Source organism: Excalfactoria chinensis, chromosome 6, assembly GCF_039878825.1.
Source record: "Excalfactoria chinensis isolate bCotChi1 chromosome 6, bCotChi1.hap2, whole genome shotgun sequence".
In the NCBI taxonomy this organism is placed as follows: Eukaryota; Metazoa; Chordata; class Aves; order Galliformes; family Phasianidae; genus Excalfactoria; species Excalfactoria chinensis.
The window spans coordinates 18,571,121-18,590,703 of NC_092830.1; the positions used below are offsets into that span (position 1 = coordinate 18,571,121).

The 19,583-nt window shown below is 37.8% G+C and overlaps 1 protein-coding gene across 2 annotated transcripts in view; it reads right to left on the minus strand.

The window, feature by feature from the left end:
* Positions 1-19,583, minus strand: part of ADK (adenosine kinase) — a 258,375-nt gene that overhangs the window by 210,546 nt on the left and 28,246 nt on the right. For both annotated transcript variants that reach the window (XM_072339917.1, XM_072339916.1), the window contains exon 3: positions 18,225-18,278. In XM_072339917.1, coding sequence (XP_072196018.1) covers positions 18,225-18,278 — 54 coding nt within the window. The remainder of the gene's footprint in view (positions 1-18,224; positions 18,279-19,583) is intronic.

The window sequence follows — 19,583 nt, forward strand, 5'->3', positions numbered from 1 at the left end:
GAGCTTTCTCCACCAAGGCTGCCATCCTAAAAGCACAGCAGGGCTCTAGACCATGTTCGTTTTTCCAAATATTATCCCTGCACTACAATTCAATGAGTCAGTGTAATTAAGTAACTTTCATGTACATATTAGCACCAATTGGCTTAGACAACCTACAGTCTAGTCAAAAACAAAGAATTTACATGAACTGAGCTGATATCCAGAGTTGCGGTAACCTAGCGTATCACAGGCAGCATTTTATGTCAGACAGTTGCAATACTTACTGCGTCCTCCCAAAAACATAGACATCACCTGATAATACCCTGCAAAACATGCAGAGAAGATTAGGCCACAGCAGACCTCCCATTGCTTGGAGTAAATGACTTGCATGCTCCCAGCACCAAAAAGAAACTAATAGAAGTTTGTACCCTTTAAGGGAAAGCCTATACAGCCTCATTCTAAACCTACATTTGCATGATGAAAGAGCAGGAAGAAAAACAGAGTCCAGAAAATGTAAGCTCATTTCTATTAAGAGAAACGGAAACACGAAGCACAATTTGTAAAGCAGTAAATACACCCCTTGGGCTAACAAATTTGCATATGAACATATATTACACTAAAAATAGCAGCTTTAGATTGTTTAGATATATGCAGAATACTTTCTTACAAACATTTTTTCTCAAGATAAATACCATTTTGAAGTCTGCACTTAAAATGATCAAATGTTCTTCATTAGGATCAAAGTTCATTCAATTCAACAAAGTCGTTTTAAATAATGCCAACTATTCAGAGAGAAGGCATGATGTAATATGAGAAATTTACATACTGTGATCCCTCTCACTGTGGCTTTGGGTTTTTAATGTAAAATTCAACATCTGCATATGCTTTTCCCTTCCTTTTTATTAAAGACTTAACAAGGAAAAATAATTTGTTACATAATTGTCAGGATACTGCTTGCAAGAATGTCATTCCTTCAGCCAACCAGCTTGCCAATTTCAGCATGCCTTGTTTTAGATCAATTTGGTTTGCCTGTCTTAAGCTCCCACTTTGGTTCACTCTTGGTTTGCTTCTCTTTTAATCTGTAGGAAAAAAAAACATACAAGCAAGCAAAGCAAAAAACCACCTCATGTCACAGCTGCATAACACTCTCTGCTTCTTCCATGCTACAATACTTGTAGGGCTGTTGACAAGTTTGGGACATCTCTGACGTCGAAACTCTTACATCAGAAGATAAGGACAGCAGATGAGGAGGGAGAGTCATTTCAGCAAGAACTCTGAGATTTTCACACTCTTCTACTTGCACATTTCTCTCCCCACAGTGAGATGCAGAGCTTCCCAGGCAGGAAACAATCACAGAATGACCAAAATGGAACAAGCCCGGTGTCCCATCATCCAGAAGAAGTGGAATAACAGGTAAATAAACGAAACTCAAATGAATTATTTACACGGAGAGTGCACATAGAATCTAGGATGAAAAATAGGAAAAGAAAAAAAAAAAAAAAAAGACAATATAGGTAGGAATATTAGTATTGGAAGTCATGATTCTTGCCTCTCCTTAAAAACGCATCTTTTAAGCATTATCACTGTTAAAAGACAGAACATTTTAACAGTGACAAGGAACAGCAAAGAGGTAATATGAGGCACTGATGCCTGAGCTTGAAATGTAGTTGTTTAATAAGGCCAAAACAAAATGAAAGCTGGAAAAGAGGGAGAAGAGGCACCCAGTAATCAGAGCAGATTCATGAACATACTCTTAAGATATTTGGCCCCCAAAAATGAGACCCAAACAGACAAGAACTTGAAAAAACTCTATTTACCAAACAAAGCTGGTCACTCTGGAACAGCACCTGGTTTCTCAAATCCATCACAACTACTGCACACTATACATCAAAGAAAACAACAAGGCACATTCTGCTACTACCTCTTAGTTGTGGAACACCCTATCTATATTCACAGTCACACTGACTAAAACATGAGTTTGCGATGTGTTAACTCACTATAGTCAGAAAATGAATCTCTAGTAAGAAGAATGTGAGGCAGACCTATGACACACAGAACATAAGACTTCCATGTGGGAATATATCTAGGATTTCATGCTCCTTCAAGTTATAATTCTGCTTAGTTTTCATATGGAAGCCAGAGGGTCTGGTAACAATCACACAACAAAGTGTAAATACTCTCATGTAGATCCAATAATCAAGACAACAACAACAATACCTGAAAAACTAAGGTCTTTCTGGCATCATGTACCTACCTACAGCAATTCACTGATTTTATTCTAATTAAGTTTTTTTTAACGTATAATTCATTTTCTATTATATTCTGCAACACCGAAGAAAATCTGTACAGATGCATGATGTCAGCTTTTTTGCCCTTGTAAAATTGCAGATTATTTCAATAGTGACCCTAAGAAAAAGGGTGGAATCATCTATGATCAATATAATGGTAACATGATTAATCAGACTTTACTGGTAACTCACAAGCACATGGTATGTTCCAACAAAGTACCAGCAGAAGTCTTCCCACTGCCAATTACAAGAATCTAGGTTCTTGGGGATATCTAATCTTGCAGATGATCTCACTTTGCCACAGGGCAAATGGACACAAAGGGTGAGAAGCTTTTCATTTTTAATTTCTGAAACATATTAAGGCATTCTAAAGGTGAAGAAATAAAATTCATTTTATTTCACATATTTATAGTCATCCAGTTTTCCTTGATTGCCTTTATATGATATTCCATTAATACTGGTCAAGATTTTGTTTTATTTCGTTTCGAGCATTTAAAATCCTTTTGAACATTAATGGATTATAACAAACTTAAATGAAGAACAGAAAATTTGGAATTGGAACTGTAGTTATCCAATTGTTTGTATCATGTGGAAAGAGTTATGATATTCTATTAAAAATATTCACACATTTCTACCAACTGCAACACATAGAATGGAATAGTAACAAGGGGTTTACCAGCTAGAAAATGGTACTCCCTTCCTTCCAGCCCACTGTGCCAGAGCAATGGATCCATTCATTCGCAACTTCTTTTGGATTAGGTCTTTGACATTATTAGCCTATTAATTTGTGTCTTTTCAACTTACACCACTCACAACGCACTTAGGCAGATATCCAATCCTGTTGCAGACCCATTCCCACTAAGTCCATCCTATAACCTTCAGCTCAAACACCTCAAGTATAAAATGAATACTGCTCACTGCTGCTATAAAAATACAAGGCCTCTGAACATTCTCCTTACATCATTTTATTTTCTAAGATTTGTCAGAAACAGCTCCTCTGCCATTCAGAGCAGCTCACTGCAGTCCAGCTTCACTCTGCCCCATCCCAAATCATACTCTTGAGCAAGACTCTGAAACAGAATTGTCTTCTCTGACAGAAGTGAAGATGCATAGCACTGCGTTGTAAGAGCATACTCTCAGTTGTCACCTCAACATTTCAAGCCTCCATTGACAACTTCTCTTCCTGACAAGAGTTAACGGCTATACTAGCCAGTATAATAAACATGATAAAGGAGTTAGCAGTTTGTATGCTGAGACCAAAGGGAGAAAAATGAGCATCAAGCATATTGCCCCAAAAGCAGTAGATTGAAGCCTATGCCTGTCAGAACAGAGACTTCAGAAAAGGTTTTCTGACAGCCAAGGAAATCAGTTGATAGTTGTTTTTTTTTTTTACCTAGAAAAGCACAAGTACAATGGACAAATCTAATGTACACTGCATTAACAAACTAAAGTCTTCCAGGTGCAGAAGGAGCAAACAGCTTCTGATTCCAATCATTGATTTTGGAGCATATCCAACAAGTTGCCTTTCAGAAGATATGGCATTAAACTACTTCTTGAACAGAGAAATAGCATAGTTTTGTTTCTTAGGAATTCATATTCTAGTAGTTCTCATCCCAACTGCCACGTGCGTCTATCACGTTCCTGAGCTCCCACCACAACACTCCCTCACTTTCACCCATCTCTTCATCACAGGTATTTGAGCGGTGGAAAGGGAGGAGCTGCTGGTCCTGGAATCACTGTAGCCTGGCACTCAGTCACTTCCGGCGCCTGTTCAAAATAATGGGAAAAAATTCCATCCTAGCTGACTTGCCCTCCATGGGACTCTTCTTTACCAATCCGCTAACTTGCTTGAAACTTGAAGTAACTTACTACACCAGACATTTTTGCTTCTCTATCAAGCATGGCTATGATAATGTCCACTGAGCTGAAGAACTATTAGAAGACACATACAGCTACAAATATATATGATAGTTTCTAGACAAATCTCACAATTTCCTCTGGATTCACAACTGACAGCAACAAAACTCTTTGTAGGTTCTGGGGATTTATTTTTATTCTTCCTCCCTTCTCTGATGTCTCTTTAAAAATTTACTCCAATTCCTCTGGCCACATTGAAACGTATGAGTGAATTGTGAAGGAGGAGAAAGAGCAAGTACAAAAGAAGAAATCCTTTTCAAATCATCTTATGGGAAAACTGGAACACATTTCCAACTGTTCATAGTATATTCAGAGAAGAATTTCAAAAATTCCATAAGGCATTTTAGATCTCAAATCTCCAGCTATCAAACCGCAGCCTTTAAAAGAAGGTGCGCCTTTTCAAGTAGTTATTTACTTCTCAAAATGCAAATTTCTGCAAAGAATTCATTTTCTCCCCCCTCAAAAAACATGAAGGGCTTTCAAAAGCTGATTTAGCTTCTCATTTTTACAAGGTAATGCAGCAGATTTGCATAAAACAGTCAAAACTTTTTTTTTTTGTAACGTAATAGGTAGCTAACTATGTAACCCCTGCCGTTTTAAAAGACAGTCCCCTTGTTAGTCAAGCGTTCAAAGTGACAATTTCAGTAACTCTGCATCTCTTTCTGGATAATTAGATGATTTATGAATATGCAGATTTCACAGAGCTGATTGGCCCAAACATATCCCAGTTCTCAAGAACATTATAATCCATTAAAATAACCATTCTCATTCGAACTCACATTAAACACTGATCTACATAGCTGAAATAAAGGTCACAGCAAACAGACTGACCCTTGCCCACCCTTTTTGCAGATGCAGGTTAAGGATGACTATTCCACACTGGGTGCTGTGATCTGTATAAACAGGATTTCCTTGTAGCCAATCTTAACAAATATCTTAGGGAAGTACAAGGGTGGAGACTTCATGCTGTCAACATAACCAAGGTCTGAAAGTCAAACAGCATAGCAATAGCACCATCCAGTGGCAGTACTTTCCCTTTAAAAATATCATTTACTGCCACACTCCCACTAGAGCTGTTCAACAGATAAGCACAGAGTATTTCCAACCACAGTTCTTCAAGCAGCTCACTTGCCAAGAATTAGGGATCAACACGGGGAATGCAGTACTAGCCAAGAGCCTGAAAAGAGCAGCTGGTCGTACAAGTAATGGTGCAAAGACAATGGTGAATTTCAGGTATCAAAAATAAGATCCTGCTACTTGTAACATTTACCAGATCCCTAAGACAAATCTGTTCCCATGCTGAAATCCTCATCGAAGGCTAAAAATGCTTCTTTTCCTGAAATAGGATCATAAGGATCAGCTTATACATTTTAAGCAGAAAACCATTCAGTATCTTCTCTGCATAAACTTTTATTTATTTTTTTTAAATCTGTTCTCCATATATTAATAGGCCTGTTGCACTCTTGAATTATTTCAGTTCATCCTCTTTCTTCTTTTTGTTTCATTGATGTCTCTCTTCCTTAGCAAAGGGACTATTTTATATTTTCAATTATATGTGGTGACCACAAAGTAAGCAACTGAGGCAAAGCCAGAAAACCAGTGAACAAAATAAAAATAAAATGGAGGGGACAAAAAAAAAAAAAAAAAAAAAAGAAAGCTACTCAAAGAACACATTTTTGCACTAAACACTATTTCTCAATACAGATTTTCCAATAAAAAGGAAGACTCTTATCCTACCTTTGGTAGGCCACTGTGAGGCCTGCACACACCCTACCAATATAAAAATAGAACATGTATGATAAGAGAATGTGTCCGTTCAGTGACTGAAATGAACTACTCAGTACATGCTCTCACAATTCGTCCTGCTGTCACTCCCCTTGCAGTCAGAACTGGCTACAGCAGTGAGAGACCAGGTCAGGCCAAGCTGCAGGGTGTGCTAAAGATGCTCAACTAGCACCTAGCACTCATCTCCATCACCTCCCACACACCCCTGGCACCAGCCTCAGTAATGCATGTAGCTGTTGTTATAGCTTCTTGGCAGAGCTTAGGCACCTTCAGATGCCCCAGGTGACTGGTGTGATCAGAGGTAGAGCCAGAACCACTCAGCAGCTGTACCCCACCTGTAATCACCAGGCTGGGAGCAGCAGTGTGGAGCAGCAATGTGCATCAACTGCTGTCTCTGCTGCTCACAGAGCAAGGTCATCTGATCACACAGCCAGCACAGCACTAGGGCAGGAGCCCCTTTCCAAAGGCAGCAGACGGCTCAGTGGTCAAGGCATCAGCTTCTGACTTTGCAGCAAGTTTCCCAAGTAGAGTGGAGACGGTTACATTCCATGTTTGCTTTGGGCACAAATCCATAAAATTACAATCTTATCTATCAGAAAGCTGCAAGAACAAATCAATTTAAGCGTCTAAGATACCCTTATTCAATGATTACTGAGCTATGTAAGCATGTAGATCAAAGGATTAGATATTTCCTGGCAGATCTGCAAAGCTGTTAATGATCAGTAAGAAAAAACAGCTAAAACACGCATCTCTCCTCACTTATGTGAAGCCACATAACCATACTGGATGCATATACTTACACTAGAGTATTCTATATATCCTGATCGAATCAGACAACGCTAAGCAATCATTTTCATCATACTAATAGAACAACTGAAGTATCAGTATTTTCCTCACACAGGCTAAACCCCTCTTCCACATTATTTCTTTTGGAGGTGCATAGGTGCACAATACTCTGTCCAAGCAAATGTAAGGCAACGCTCTTTGCATACAACTTTATCCTGCCAATCCTGCACTATTTTATCACCTCAGTTTAAAACTCATCATCTTTTCCCATCTTACCCCTTTCCATTCTGCAATCCATCCAACTTTCCCCCCAGTGTTTTTCCTCTACTGACTAGCTTACTAAGCTAAGCTCTCCACCACATCATGCTCTTACAGCAGATTCAGTGCAATGGTAAAATTCTGTGAAGTACCAGAACTGTCACATTTTGTACCATTATTTCCACTAACAGGAAAGCTCACAAAAAAACCTACTTGTAAGTATAAAAAAAAACTGTTCTTCATAAATAAGTGATGTACATCTTCGATAACTCCAATTTAAAAATGATTAGGAGAAATGACTTTCAACTCGTGGTCCCAGGCTTGCCAGGAGGCAATCAGGAACAACCCACCCACCCAAAAGGACATTAGCTAATCCAAAAGAGGAATTTCCAGTTTCCTGAAGTTAAAAATCTGAGTCAAGCAATTTTGTGTATTTAAACACGCAACATTATTTGTTGGTGAGCTACACAACACATCCAGAAAGCATCAGAAATGCAGTTATCTGAACAGATTCAAGTTTCTACTGTCTCCCCTCCCCTCCTCAACTTAATTCATTTGGGAAAAAAAAAAAAAAATCATGTTTGAATATGGATTAATTATAAGCACATTAAGTCTTAAAATTAACTAAATCTAAAACTTATGAAGTGACAGCTGCTGTAAATACCATAGTCTTATTAGCCTTTCTTTATAATTTATCTCATTGTTAATATCAAAACAATTTCTACTTCTAAATCACTGCAACCAGCACTTCCAAAGCATCAGAAAAATTATAACATAAATATGATTCTAATACTGCTTCTCAGAATACTGTACTCTGTCAGTTTGTAGCTTAACCTGCTTCCATTTGATGTTACAGCCTGAAGATGACATTCCACCTCTGCTAACACTTCACCAAGTATCTGCAAGTGAAAGAAGGCCAAGAAGATAGCAAAGAAATTGAGAAGCTGACATGGTAAGAGCTGCAGGGAGAGACATATCATCCATTCTCCTGTCTAGACATGAAGAGAAAAAGGAAAAACTTGATAACACAAAAATAAAACAGATAGAGAAGCAATAAGCTGCTCTCTATGTGAGAAAAGAACAGGACATGGAACTGAGACATTCGGAAGAGACTGAAACCTAGAGCTAGTGGTTGGGAGGAGAAACTTGTTAGTGGAAATAGCTGCACTCCAATAGTGACAGAGTACTGAGATCGCAATGCCTCCACTCAACATCTTAGTATCTCCAAAGACCTTGAGAAGAGGCTAGGCAAACATGTACCAGGAATGATAAAGATGCTTCTCTAGCTGTATTAGGAAGAATGATACTAAATGATCTCTTGAGGTCTCGTTTTTAAGTTCTGTGAAAGGAAAGGCAATTAATGGACAGCTACTAAATTATTTTCACACAAAGGATTTAATCTGCTCTGATGGATGATCACTTGGGTTTAAAATAGCAGAAGCCACTATACTGAGCACTAATTGGTACTCTTGGGGCTAAGATTAGCCCAGAAAAGACAGGATGGACAAAGACATCTATTTTTTCACTTGCTGATAAAACTGAACAGGTTATTCTATTTTTTTTATTCAGCTTACATCTGTAAATGAGGTGGTGACTTTTAAAGCTAAATCAGTTAAAAGAGAAATTGCAATAGCAATGAAAACAGAATATCTGGTGCGATCATTGCTTTAAGAAAGAATACTTGATCGTTTAATAAGCAAGACATCCATCAACTCCCACTTCTGACAATTTACTCCAAAGCAGTCACGTGGAAAAAAAAAATTAAATAGGAAAACCGAAGTCCTTGCTCACGATAAACCATGTTAATAATTGCAAAGTACAAAGTTCAGAGAATAATGGGCCTACATCACAATAAATCTCAATATTTGACTACTTAGGAAAAAGTCATAGCATTACGTCCTTACCACGCAGTTATGAAGAAAATACATTGCACAGTTTGCGCCTTCAAACAGAAGACACTCCCTGGTGTACAGAGGACCAAGCAGTAAGTTCTAGTTTGCAAACTTCAAAAAAGTTCACAAAAAAGTTTGAAACTATTCAAAAAAATCAGCTGTTAAGCTAAAAGCGTCTGCATTTGGAAGTCCAGTTACAGCTTATCTTCTCTTATAGTAGGATCTTTTTTCCTATCAACGTGCAAAAAAACATCAAAGCTTAAATTTTCCACCTATTCATTCAGCTACTTGAATTATGATTACTATGACTCTCTTTTCCATTGCTCAGCTTCTAGATAACGACAGTAGTAACTTATTAAAGTGATTTTAAGGCATATCACACTTCAGTGACATCATGCCAGAAACAAAAGAAATTTTGAGAGGAAGTACCTGCATGTTTTAATATTACTTAAAAAAGATAATCTGAACACTAAATATACTTGGGAACTCTTACAGAAACACACCATTTACCTGCTGTGCTCAGGTGCATTTGTTGCTTCATACTCAAGACAGTATATTTCTTCTGCATATTATGTGCATAATTTTTCATCACTTCCCCATAGACTTTACGCAAATAGCAAGCCTCCTTATCTCAGATGTCATTAAATAACGATAAAGGTGCACTGTCAATTACTTTCAAGCGGTTAAAAGATTAGATATCGTACATCCTTTCCATAGCTTTCAGTTAATTGCCATAAGCCTAGCTGCTATATCAAGCTCCATCTTGTGGCAAAATCAGTACTAACAGCCACAATTTCAGTAATTGTGTTTTTTTCATTAGAAGCTATACAAAAACATCATTTAACATGTCAGCTGGTTTTCTGACACACTCCTCCACACGCACAGCATTTGTGAATCCAATGACATCTCAAAATGCTCAGCTGGGTAACATTTCCGCATCCAGTACCATCTCCAGAAGGCTGTGAGAAGAACATAACATGTAAGTAGCATCATAAGAGAACACGAGGAAAACCCTTGTTAAGCTCAGATCTCATTCTTTCTCTTCAGATACATCAAGCTGCACAACACAAGAGCTGCATAAATGAATTCCACTAACAGCAATGAACCATTCCACAGAAATATCTTTATTTACATTCTCCTTTAATGAGATACTAAAACAGAACCTATTTTTCCAAGCTAGTAGAATGATCAATTAGTCATTTCCATATTTCAAAAACATTTCAAGTTTAGTACTACATTGCATAAAGTGAAATCTAATTCTCTACAGACAGATTATACCCAGTTCTGCACTCATCATGTACAAAGACGCAGAAGCCTTTCCAGCTACTTCAAACTAAGAAATTGTGATCCTAGAATAATTTGAATGCTCTGCAGAATAAGGTAGCATCTTACAGTAACGCACCCCAAGCTCAACCCAAAAGAAATCAACACACTGAATGAAATATGCAACAGCAAAAGGGAAGAACTAATCTGTATACGCAAAACTTGGTCTTCAAATACGTCAGCAGATGCTCATAGCCAAGTCACTAATATCTCAGCATCACAGTCTGTATATAATTTGAGTTCTTAGTTAGTGCAGAATAAAGTCTGCAACTTTTTGCAGAACATCTGAATATTCCATAAAATAAGAGGCACAGTCAAGACAAGTATTTAGGGAAATATCATTTTTTTGAACTGTCACGGGCTCACAGCCTGCTCCAAAAGCAGCGTCATCAGAGACAGATGTTGGCAGTATGGCAGTGAATCCTCCCACCAATATACCACTGCATTTTGTTGCTGTGCAACAGATGGCAGCAGAGCAACACTCTGACACAAAGGAGTCTGACATGGAAGTGTGCAAGAAGCTAAGGTAGGTCACTGAACTGTTATATGTGGAAAAAAAAAATGGAACCCAGTGACATTCATCAACACTTACTGTTTCTGGAGACCAAACAGCAGATGAGAGCACAGCGAGGCAGTGAGTGGTGCATTTCAGCAGTGCTGGCAGTGGGTCACTACTGCTGGTATAGATTTGTACAAGTGCGGCATACAGGTCTTGTTCATTGCTGGCCAAATTGCACAGCTAATAACGGAACTGTAGGGGTTGGAAGGGACCACTGGAGATCATCCATTCAACTCCCTGCTAAGGAAGGATCCCTTATAGTAGGTTGCACAGGACAGTGTTCAGGCCTTGAATAACTCAAGAGAAAGAGACTCCACAAAATTTGTGGGTAGGTTGTTCCAGTGCTCTGCCACCCTTACAATGAAGTTCTTCCTCACATTTGCAATGAACTTCCTGCACTGAATAACAGCATTTTATAGCTGAGAATCTGTTCTATCAGAAGAGCATTATTGTGCTCTTGCTATCTGTCGTAATTTCCATGGAGACAAAGAGAAGACATTACTTTGAGTTACTACAAGCATTTATGGAAATAGCAACATAGGGGGATAACAGGGTGCAACTACCTCTTGATGTCTTTAAAGTCTTCATTACGGCCACTCAGTGGCAAGTTGAAACCCTTCACAGCAGTCTGGGCATTCCCATTCAATGCTGTAAACTATGTGTTAGTCTATGCTTGACTTTAATTCCAACAAAACAGGCAGCAAAAGCTAAAAAGTACTACCTTGCTTTAAGCACAGTACATAAAGTATACACACCAAGTAAGGGTGTCAACATCAACCTAACTAGACCTTAATACATTCTCAGACCATAAGAAATGGTTATCCAAGATAAACCTTACTCAACAACCAGTGCCGGAGAGTTTTGAGAAGCTCTAACAATTTGACTTGGAATTGTAGTTAGGAATATTATGAAGTATCTTTTCCTCAGAGAATCTTTTAATATTTCTGCTGTACCATTTGTAATGCAATAGTGATACTGAAAGTAGACACAGATACTTGAGGAATGCATCTTGATGGTAAGAGGGAGAAAAATTAATACATAAGGTTAGTAACAGCATAGAAAGACTACAGAAGAACAATAAACCCAACACTAGGAACATTCCTAATCTCATTTTAGCAGGTCAATCTTACTTCCTCTAGCAGATGTCTTCAAATCTTTTCCTTTTGGTTCCCGTATGTCCTATACTCACACAAAATACATCTGATTCTGTATTGGCTTTCACACTCACCCTTCTGCTTCAGCCCCCCCTTATTCCTACTACCATGACAGCACTGCGTCACATGGCAGCGGCAGTTAAGTAACTCATGCTACACAACCAACTTTGCCAGAGGGCACGGGCCTTATTTTTACCTGTCAAGCACACCTATTATCTGAGGATTTGAATAAACGCTATTTTTCAAGAGCTGTTCAACAAGTGAGGCACATCAGAACAATCTACCAGAGTCTATACACAGTTTCACTTTAATAACCAATATATAGAAATTAATGTAAATTGTTGATCTACATAACACACCCTGTATAAGTAACCCACAGCAGCAGCATGAAATTATATTATATATATATAAAAATATATGATATAATATAATATAAATATTATATATATATAAAAAATTTTGTAATACAACCGCACACCTTGAATTTATCATCTTAAATTGAAGCAAATGTAAAATGTGTCTTAGTCAGAAAAGGAAAAGCCATTTATGTTATAATTTAGAATTGGGTTTTGGAAATCTCCTGCAGAATTTTCTGTTAGCAATAAATTCCTAAGACAATTTGTACAGCACTAAGTTGGATCAGTGCTGAATTCAGAACAACAGTCAAGAAGGCAGAGAAAAAAAGAGGAATTTCAAAGACGTTTTGCAGCTAACTACAAATCGTTCTTTTCATACATCTGTGTCAATCCCTAATATACACCACAGAAATAAAAAAGCAATTCTAGGGAAATCAAACTGCAATTTAAAGCAATTTCTACAGAGGGAGCCAACAACTCGAAGACCGGGATTAAGAAAATGCTGTCCAGATCAGCGGAATTCTTCCCCAACAGCTGGTCTCCTTCCTTACACTTGCACATAGAACACTGTGATCATTCCAACCCCAGAGAAGTACCAAGCATTTAAAGACAGTTTACTGTCTCTGTGCTTGGTAACACACCACAGTACAGTGTCAATACAGAAAAGAATTACTATTTGCAATGAGAAAAGGTGGCAATTCATGAAATGGACGATCCTAAGAAGTTTTATTCATTGAAAACAGCATTATGGAAGCTTCAATTTTTAGCAGTTCTAACACCTGCACAATTTTGTAAAAATAAATATCAATTCCACTGTAAACACTTATCAGAGTTTCCATATAAACCATTACTGCATGTCTTTTTCCATATTACATACTAATCCACTCAGAAGTACTTATAAGTGAAGTAGATTACATAAAGTAACTCGAGAGCTTTGACAGATATCTATGAAAGGTTCACACAGTGCCACAACCACGCAAATCATCTGTGTTGTCAGCATATGTTGAGTAGGCTGACAAAAGATTTAAAGCTTAGTATTCGGTATTTTAGTACCTCCTCCCCACCTCCTCCAACAATTTTTACCATCTCAGTGGGTTTTTTTGGGGTGGAACTGAGTGGATAAAGAAAAAACATATATGAAGGGAGACGAGGTACCAACAGGACAGTAGATCCTAAAATAAACAGATGAAATTATTCATGGTCAACTTCACCCTCTAGTGGCAGAACACAATGTCACTCGGGTGATTCCAACAGCATGAGACTGAGAGCTACACATTTCTGTGCCCACAGCATTTATTTTTGGTTGGTGCACAATGAACCATCAGAGATGTTCTGCTGCACAGTAAACACTCTGGGGTTTAGTCCCCCTAGCATTCACACCTATGTTTTAGGACAGGTAGCAATTTACACACAGCAATCCTGAAATATAAGGCAACTGTACTGCAACATACCCTCCAACAGGTTCAAATCCCTTTGATGTTGTCTCTCCAGTATACCAGTGCTCCTCCTAAATCCCTGCTGCAGATTTCTTTCCTCTCTTCCAAGCATCACTCAGGCCCTCTGAAACTTCCCATGCCTCCTAGATTCACTCTTCAAATACTCACTTCCCTCACACATACATCTTAGCTAAGCAAAACCAGAACACTGAAGTGCACGAAAACCAAATACTGCAGATCATTCAGAACTGCATGTTACCCAATTAGCTGTTTCCAAGCTGAAGAGTACCCTCCTCCCTTGTTAAGTTTTTCCATTTAAAAGTATTCATATAGTATGCATGCCACTAAGAATGAACTATCTAAACAAATTATTCTGGGCAAATTTGCAGCAGGGCAACACCGCTGTTCCCCCTTCTGACTGAAACACACCACATAGCAGGCAGAAGAAAAAGAAAGCCTTTGTTTCATCTTCCTCACCTTCTCTCACTTCACTGACTTAATCTCTGCAAAAAGCTAAGTTATGAAAGACAAGGCAATTGTAGGGCACAAAGTAGGTCCCACGTTTCCTACCTTCCCATCCAACTAACTTCCTTCCCTTCAAATAAAGTGCTCAGCCATGGCAAAAATTGCTTAAACAAAACAGTCTATAGAATTATACAATCAGTGGCCAAAGCTGTATTAAAATAACTGTCTTAAAGCACTGCTTAGCTCAGAGGTACCACCGAACTCCACACTATGTTTATAAGGCACTTTGGTCTCATAATTAATATAAGCCAGTCATGCTACCAAGATTTTTCTACAGCTCATATTATGGTAAAAATAAAAAAAAAATAAATAAATAGCTTTACTTAAAAAAGACAAAACCCTCAGCAACACTACTCTACAGCAGTGAAAATGGACTCCACATTTCTAGCCAGACTGGGGATTTGATAAACAAATTCAGTATTTCTACTTTAACACCAAGACAACACAACTTAGGTCACATCTCACTGCTTGCTGCAGACAGCTGAAATTTATTCTCCTTGGTAACTTCTAATGTTGACAACAGCACTTGCATGCATATACTTAAAAGTCTATACTTGGTCAATATGACCTTCAGTTAAGGTCATTCTACCTGACTCTGAGAATTAAAAACAGAAGCAAGTTCCATAAGAAGAACTATCCAAAGGGTTAAAGAAATCCTTTCCATCTCCCTCAGTTTGTACTTTTTTTTTTTTTTTTTTTTTTTTTTTTTTTTACTATTTGCAGAAGGAGAAATTATGCAGAGACTTCATCAACGTAATTAAATCCAAGTTTCTTAAGACATCTTGCCTTTAATTTTTCCCCTTCACAATTAAATGCCATTAGATGGCTTGGGGGATATAGGAAACTGAACATTTCTTCACCTGTGCAAACTGAAGATATTACTGTTTCCTGTCTGCTATTCTTCCTGCAGATGACTAGCAGAAAGGCAATCATTCATACCTTAACTCTTAAAATAGAAGTTCTGTATGATGCCATGCCTGTAAACCAACCTCACTCTGTCACAGTGGCTGGCAGCTGTACTTATCTCTCTGGATTGCCAGGATTCAAGGACAACAAGATCAAACCAATTTAGGGTGCAACTGGCCCGATTATCTTGGGAGATAAAGTATGTATTATTAAACAATGCTTAAGTTTTTATGAGGAAGGGCTACACAGAAATAATCCATAAGAAACTAAATGACACCTGACAATCAGAAAATCATCACAGAACTATTAGCTGAAGAAGTCACAAACTTCTTTACTAGGTAAGTCAGTACAAAAGCTGCCAACATACCAAAGACTGGAAGATAAAATATTTTAAGCAGATTAATTTTGGCATCAAAAAAGTCATTTTTGTATTTTGCTTCTAAAATATTCGGATGTACTCAGAAGAACATTGTAGTGAAAAGGCACTGAAGAATAAGACTATAAATCTATCAGCAACAACCATCCTGAACCTCTTCCCAGGACTGGAATTTCTTTTAAATAAGAAGTATCCATCTAAATAACAGAAAAGGACAGCTAAGTATTTAACAACTAATCTGTAAGTCAAATAAGGCAACTGAAGGGCTGAAAGTGCTCTGAGGTCCAACTCTGCCATCTGTTCCACACCATACAGTTAACGCGGTCCAGAAAGAGCAGCAGAGCATGTTCAAAGAACTCCACAGGTCTGTCCTGACACGTCATGCTGACCTACTGGAGTTTTTCCCTGGTCAAGTATCCAATGACATTCAAGACGATGACAAGTTTCACAGCAAAAGCTTGTTCCAACTCTTCCATTATAATGCACAGCACACAAACCATCTCAAGAGAAACAGTAGTGATAACAATGAAAATCTCTTTCAGCTGACTCATGTAAAACTGTATCTTTACTGAATTTTCTTTATTTAATTAAAAGAGTTCAACCCTTCATTTAAAAAGATGCAGTTAAGTAACGGGCAACATACTTCAAGAGATCAGACGGGATTTCAGTATGCTTCAACTACTTCAAATGAAATATTGCACATCAAAACACTGTTTAATCAGTATCTATTGTGCAAATAAAACTTGCGTACACAGTACAACTTGTACTGTCCAAAACACAGACCTGAATGTCATTTAACTTTTGCTTAATTCGTGAACATGCTAGAACTTTCTACTCTTGCAGCAGGCAAAAAACAGTCTAGCTTATTTAATCATAACTATTCTTTCCACCAATGCCTTATTACCAGTGTGCATAAAACCTATCTTATCTACAGATCAAAGGCAACTGCTCTTGCCTATCTCTTGCCAGGAGCTCTAACAGCTTTAATGTCACAGGTACATTGCCATGATGTACAAATATAAGTTAAATGTCTTTTTCTATCTGCAAAAAGAACATGGAGATTATATTTGGTCAGTAATTCAATCACGAATGCTTTTAGCACACATTGTTTCTTTCCCCAAAGGGATTAAAACTTCATTACCAGAATGCATTTTTTACTGCCTGAAACCTATGATCTCACTGAGAAACATGCAAACTTTTAGCATGGAAAAATCTGACAGCTATAGATCCTAATTCATTCAAGATACCCAATTCACCTTACATATGGTGAAACTACTTACCAGTTTTTTGAGATTACTATGAAATAATGCAAAATAATGGTAATGCAATAACAGAAATAAGCAAATCTCTGCAAGGGCTGCACGTTAAAAAAAACAAACAAAAAAGATTTTTTTTATATACCTACATGTAAACAGGAAGGGAATAAATCCCTCACTATCTTTATCCTAAGGGAAAGAAACGTGAAAGCAACCCTAAATAGCTCTATCTTATTCAGGAGATATAACTTTTATACAAACATGCCACTAGTCATTACAGAAAAGACACTGAATAAATAAAGTTATGTAAGGCTGACAAGTGAAGCATTTTCTACAGTCTTTCATATGAACTATCTTTAAAAAAAAAGAAAGTAGTTACATAATAGGGATTTAAGGGATAGCAGAGAGGACATTCAAATAGAAAGTTCTTCAGGCAGTACAGGGAGAACACTGAGTGAAAGATGCAACAAGTCTGGGCTTCATGAACTGAGGACAGCTCTTCAGCTAGTGATAGTTATTGTTACTACTGGCATGTTACTATTTCACATCGTGAAGAATTTTAAGAGCAAGATAATTCATCTAAATTCTGAAATAGAAGACTTACCATATTGACTTATGTGTATATCTAAACAAACGGGTCACAAAGAGCAAGAATGTTCCAACCATGCCATCTTCTGCTTAATGAATACTTAATAACAGGCTCTGGCTGAACAGTTATTATAGAGAGCATATCAAGCTCTGATAAGTTTCCCTCCATTTCCAAGGCATGTATACACAAGTTAGTAACTGAAAGGACTTCAGTTTTGTTTTAGAATCTATCATAATAGGGTAAAGAGAAAAGTTTTCAAAACGCGGGCATAAAAACCATCAGAAGTCACCCAGAATCTTGTTAATATAGACAGTAGGTACTAGGTTTTTTACTTGACATCACCAAATATACGTGTAAAAACTCTGACACAATATACAGCACCTGCTTCTAACTCACATTTGAAGACTGTACATTTAATACACAGCATGCAAAAAATCAAAGTTAAGGGTTATTTTGTCTGAACACAGAAGATGAGCTAGAATTGGAATCTGAACTTGAAGCTTCTTTGGTTAAGGCACCTCTTGACAAACTGCACAAAAGCAACAACTATTATCATAACTGTTTCCGTGCCGCAGATGAACTGGGATGAACAGAAGCAGCTAAACTGCATGTGCATCAACTGCCATTAAGAGAATTTTTTGCGAATGAACACATTTTTTCATCTTTCTAACAAAATAACTGTCTGGTTTTCAGAAACACTTAATCTACAGCACGCAATAATGAAGAGCAAAAGTTATTTCTGAAAACACAACATTTCTGCTTTAAAAATCTACATGGGAATGTATACAAGAAAGTAAATATATATATAGTATGCAAATATATCACCATAAAGGGCTTACAGTTCTTTGTGCTTCTCCTCCGCCAGAATTTGGTCATTTGGTTTCAGTCCATACCTTGGGGAAACAAACAACACGAAACAGTTAATTTGTTTGAAAAAGAAAAAAAAATAAAAAATAAAAGCTTTAAAGCATAGTTTTATTCTATCGTAAATAATGGAACTCCATAATATTTGCTGATTTGGGTAGCTCTGATATGGCAAGGCACCAACAAAGCTTTCAAAAGAAAATCTTACATCTTTATAAGATTTACCACCGCACATAACTTTTGCTTTATACCCAGCTTTGAATTAGACCAGACACTGACTTCCCATGTACCAAAAACTATTGCACTTGACATTGAAATCATAAATAGATCTCAAAATCTGAGTGTTTCCCCTTTTACTAAATACGAGTATTACACCAAGGACTTTTCATAGTTAAAGAAATAATTATGTCAACAAGCCATTATGAGGACAGTTTCTGCAGCCCATATAAGAAACCTGTGCTGCAAGTCAGAGCCTGAAAGCAGCCGTGGTTGCTAGCTCAAGCTAGCAGGGCTGCATACACTGCAGGTTCAGGGAGCAATGAGTCCTACTACTCCTGATGCTGCAGGCTGCGTTGTCATTCACTGGGGAAAACCTTTCAAAAGTGACCTTGCTGGTGCTGTGCCTCCAAACATTCTTTCACCATCTCAAGCTATTCCGCAGATCTAGCTACTGTGTGCTATTGGGTTTTTTGTTTGTTTCTTTTGTTTATTTCCCTGGACAGCCCTCTGGAATGGAAGCAGCTAGAAGTAAGGAACATCGGGGTCAATCTGCAAGCAGTAACTGCTCACCCTTCAGACTCAAAGATCTCATCACTGTCCCCATTTTTGTTCCTTCCTGCAGTAAGGTGCAGAACCACAGGGCACACCAGAGTAAATATTCCTGTCACTAACAACAACCAAGCTACCTCGCACATTGAATGTTCTTTCAAATAAGCAGCTAAAACATTCTGTATTCCTTCTATCATTTCCTGATAATATTCTCTGAAACTGTTTTTTTCAGCATCCATTTAAAATGCAAGCATCAACCCCAGACACATTCTCAAGCTCACCAGAGCTGCATTCAGACATACCAGACACTGGCTAACTGACCCATTTTTCCTGTTCACATTTCCAGAGACTGCCTTCCCTTATTTCCCATAGCACCATGCTGACTTACATCCATTTCTTTACCCTGTTGCTAAACCCTTTGTGGAGTCACTTCTCATCAGGATATAGCAGGCTCCATCCGCCGCCTTCTAAATGCAGAGTTTGCATTTAACTGAAAACACTACACTAATGCAGTTCAATAACATTTGGGTCATTTGGTTTAAGTGCAAACCTTCTTTACAGTGCAC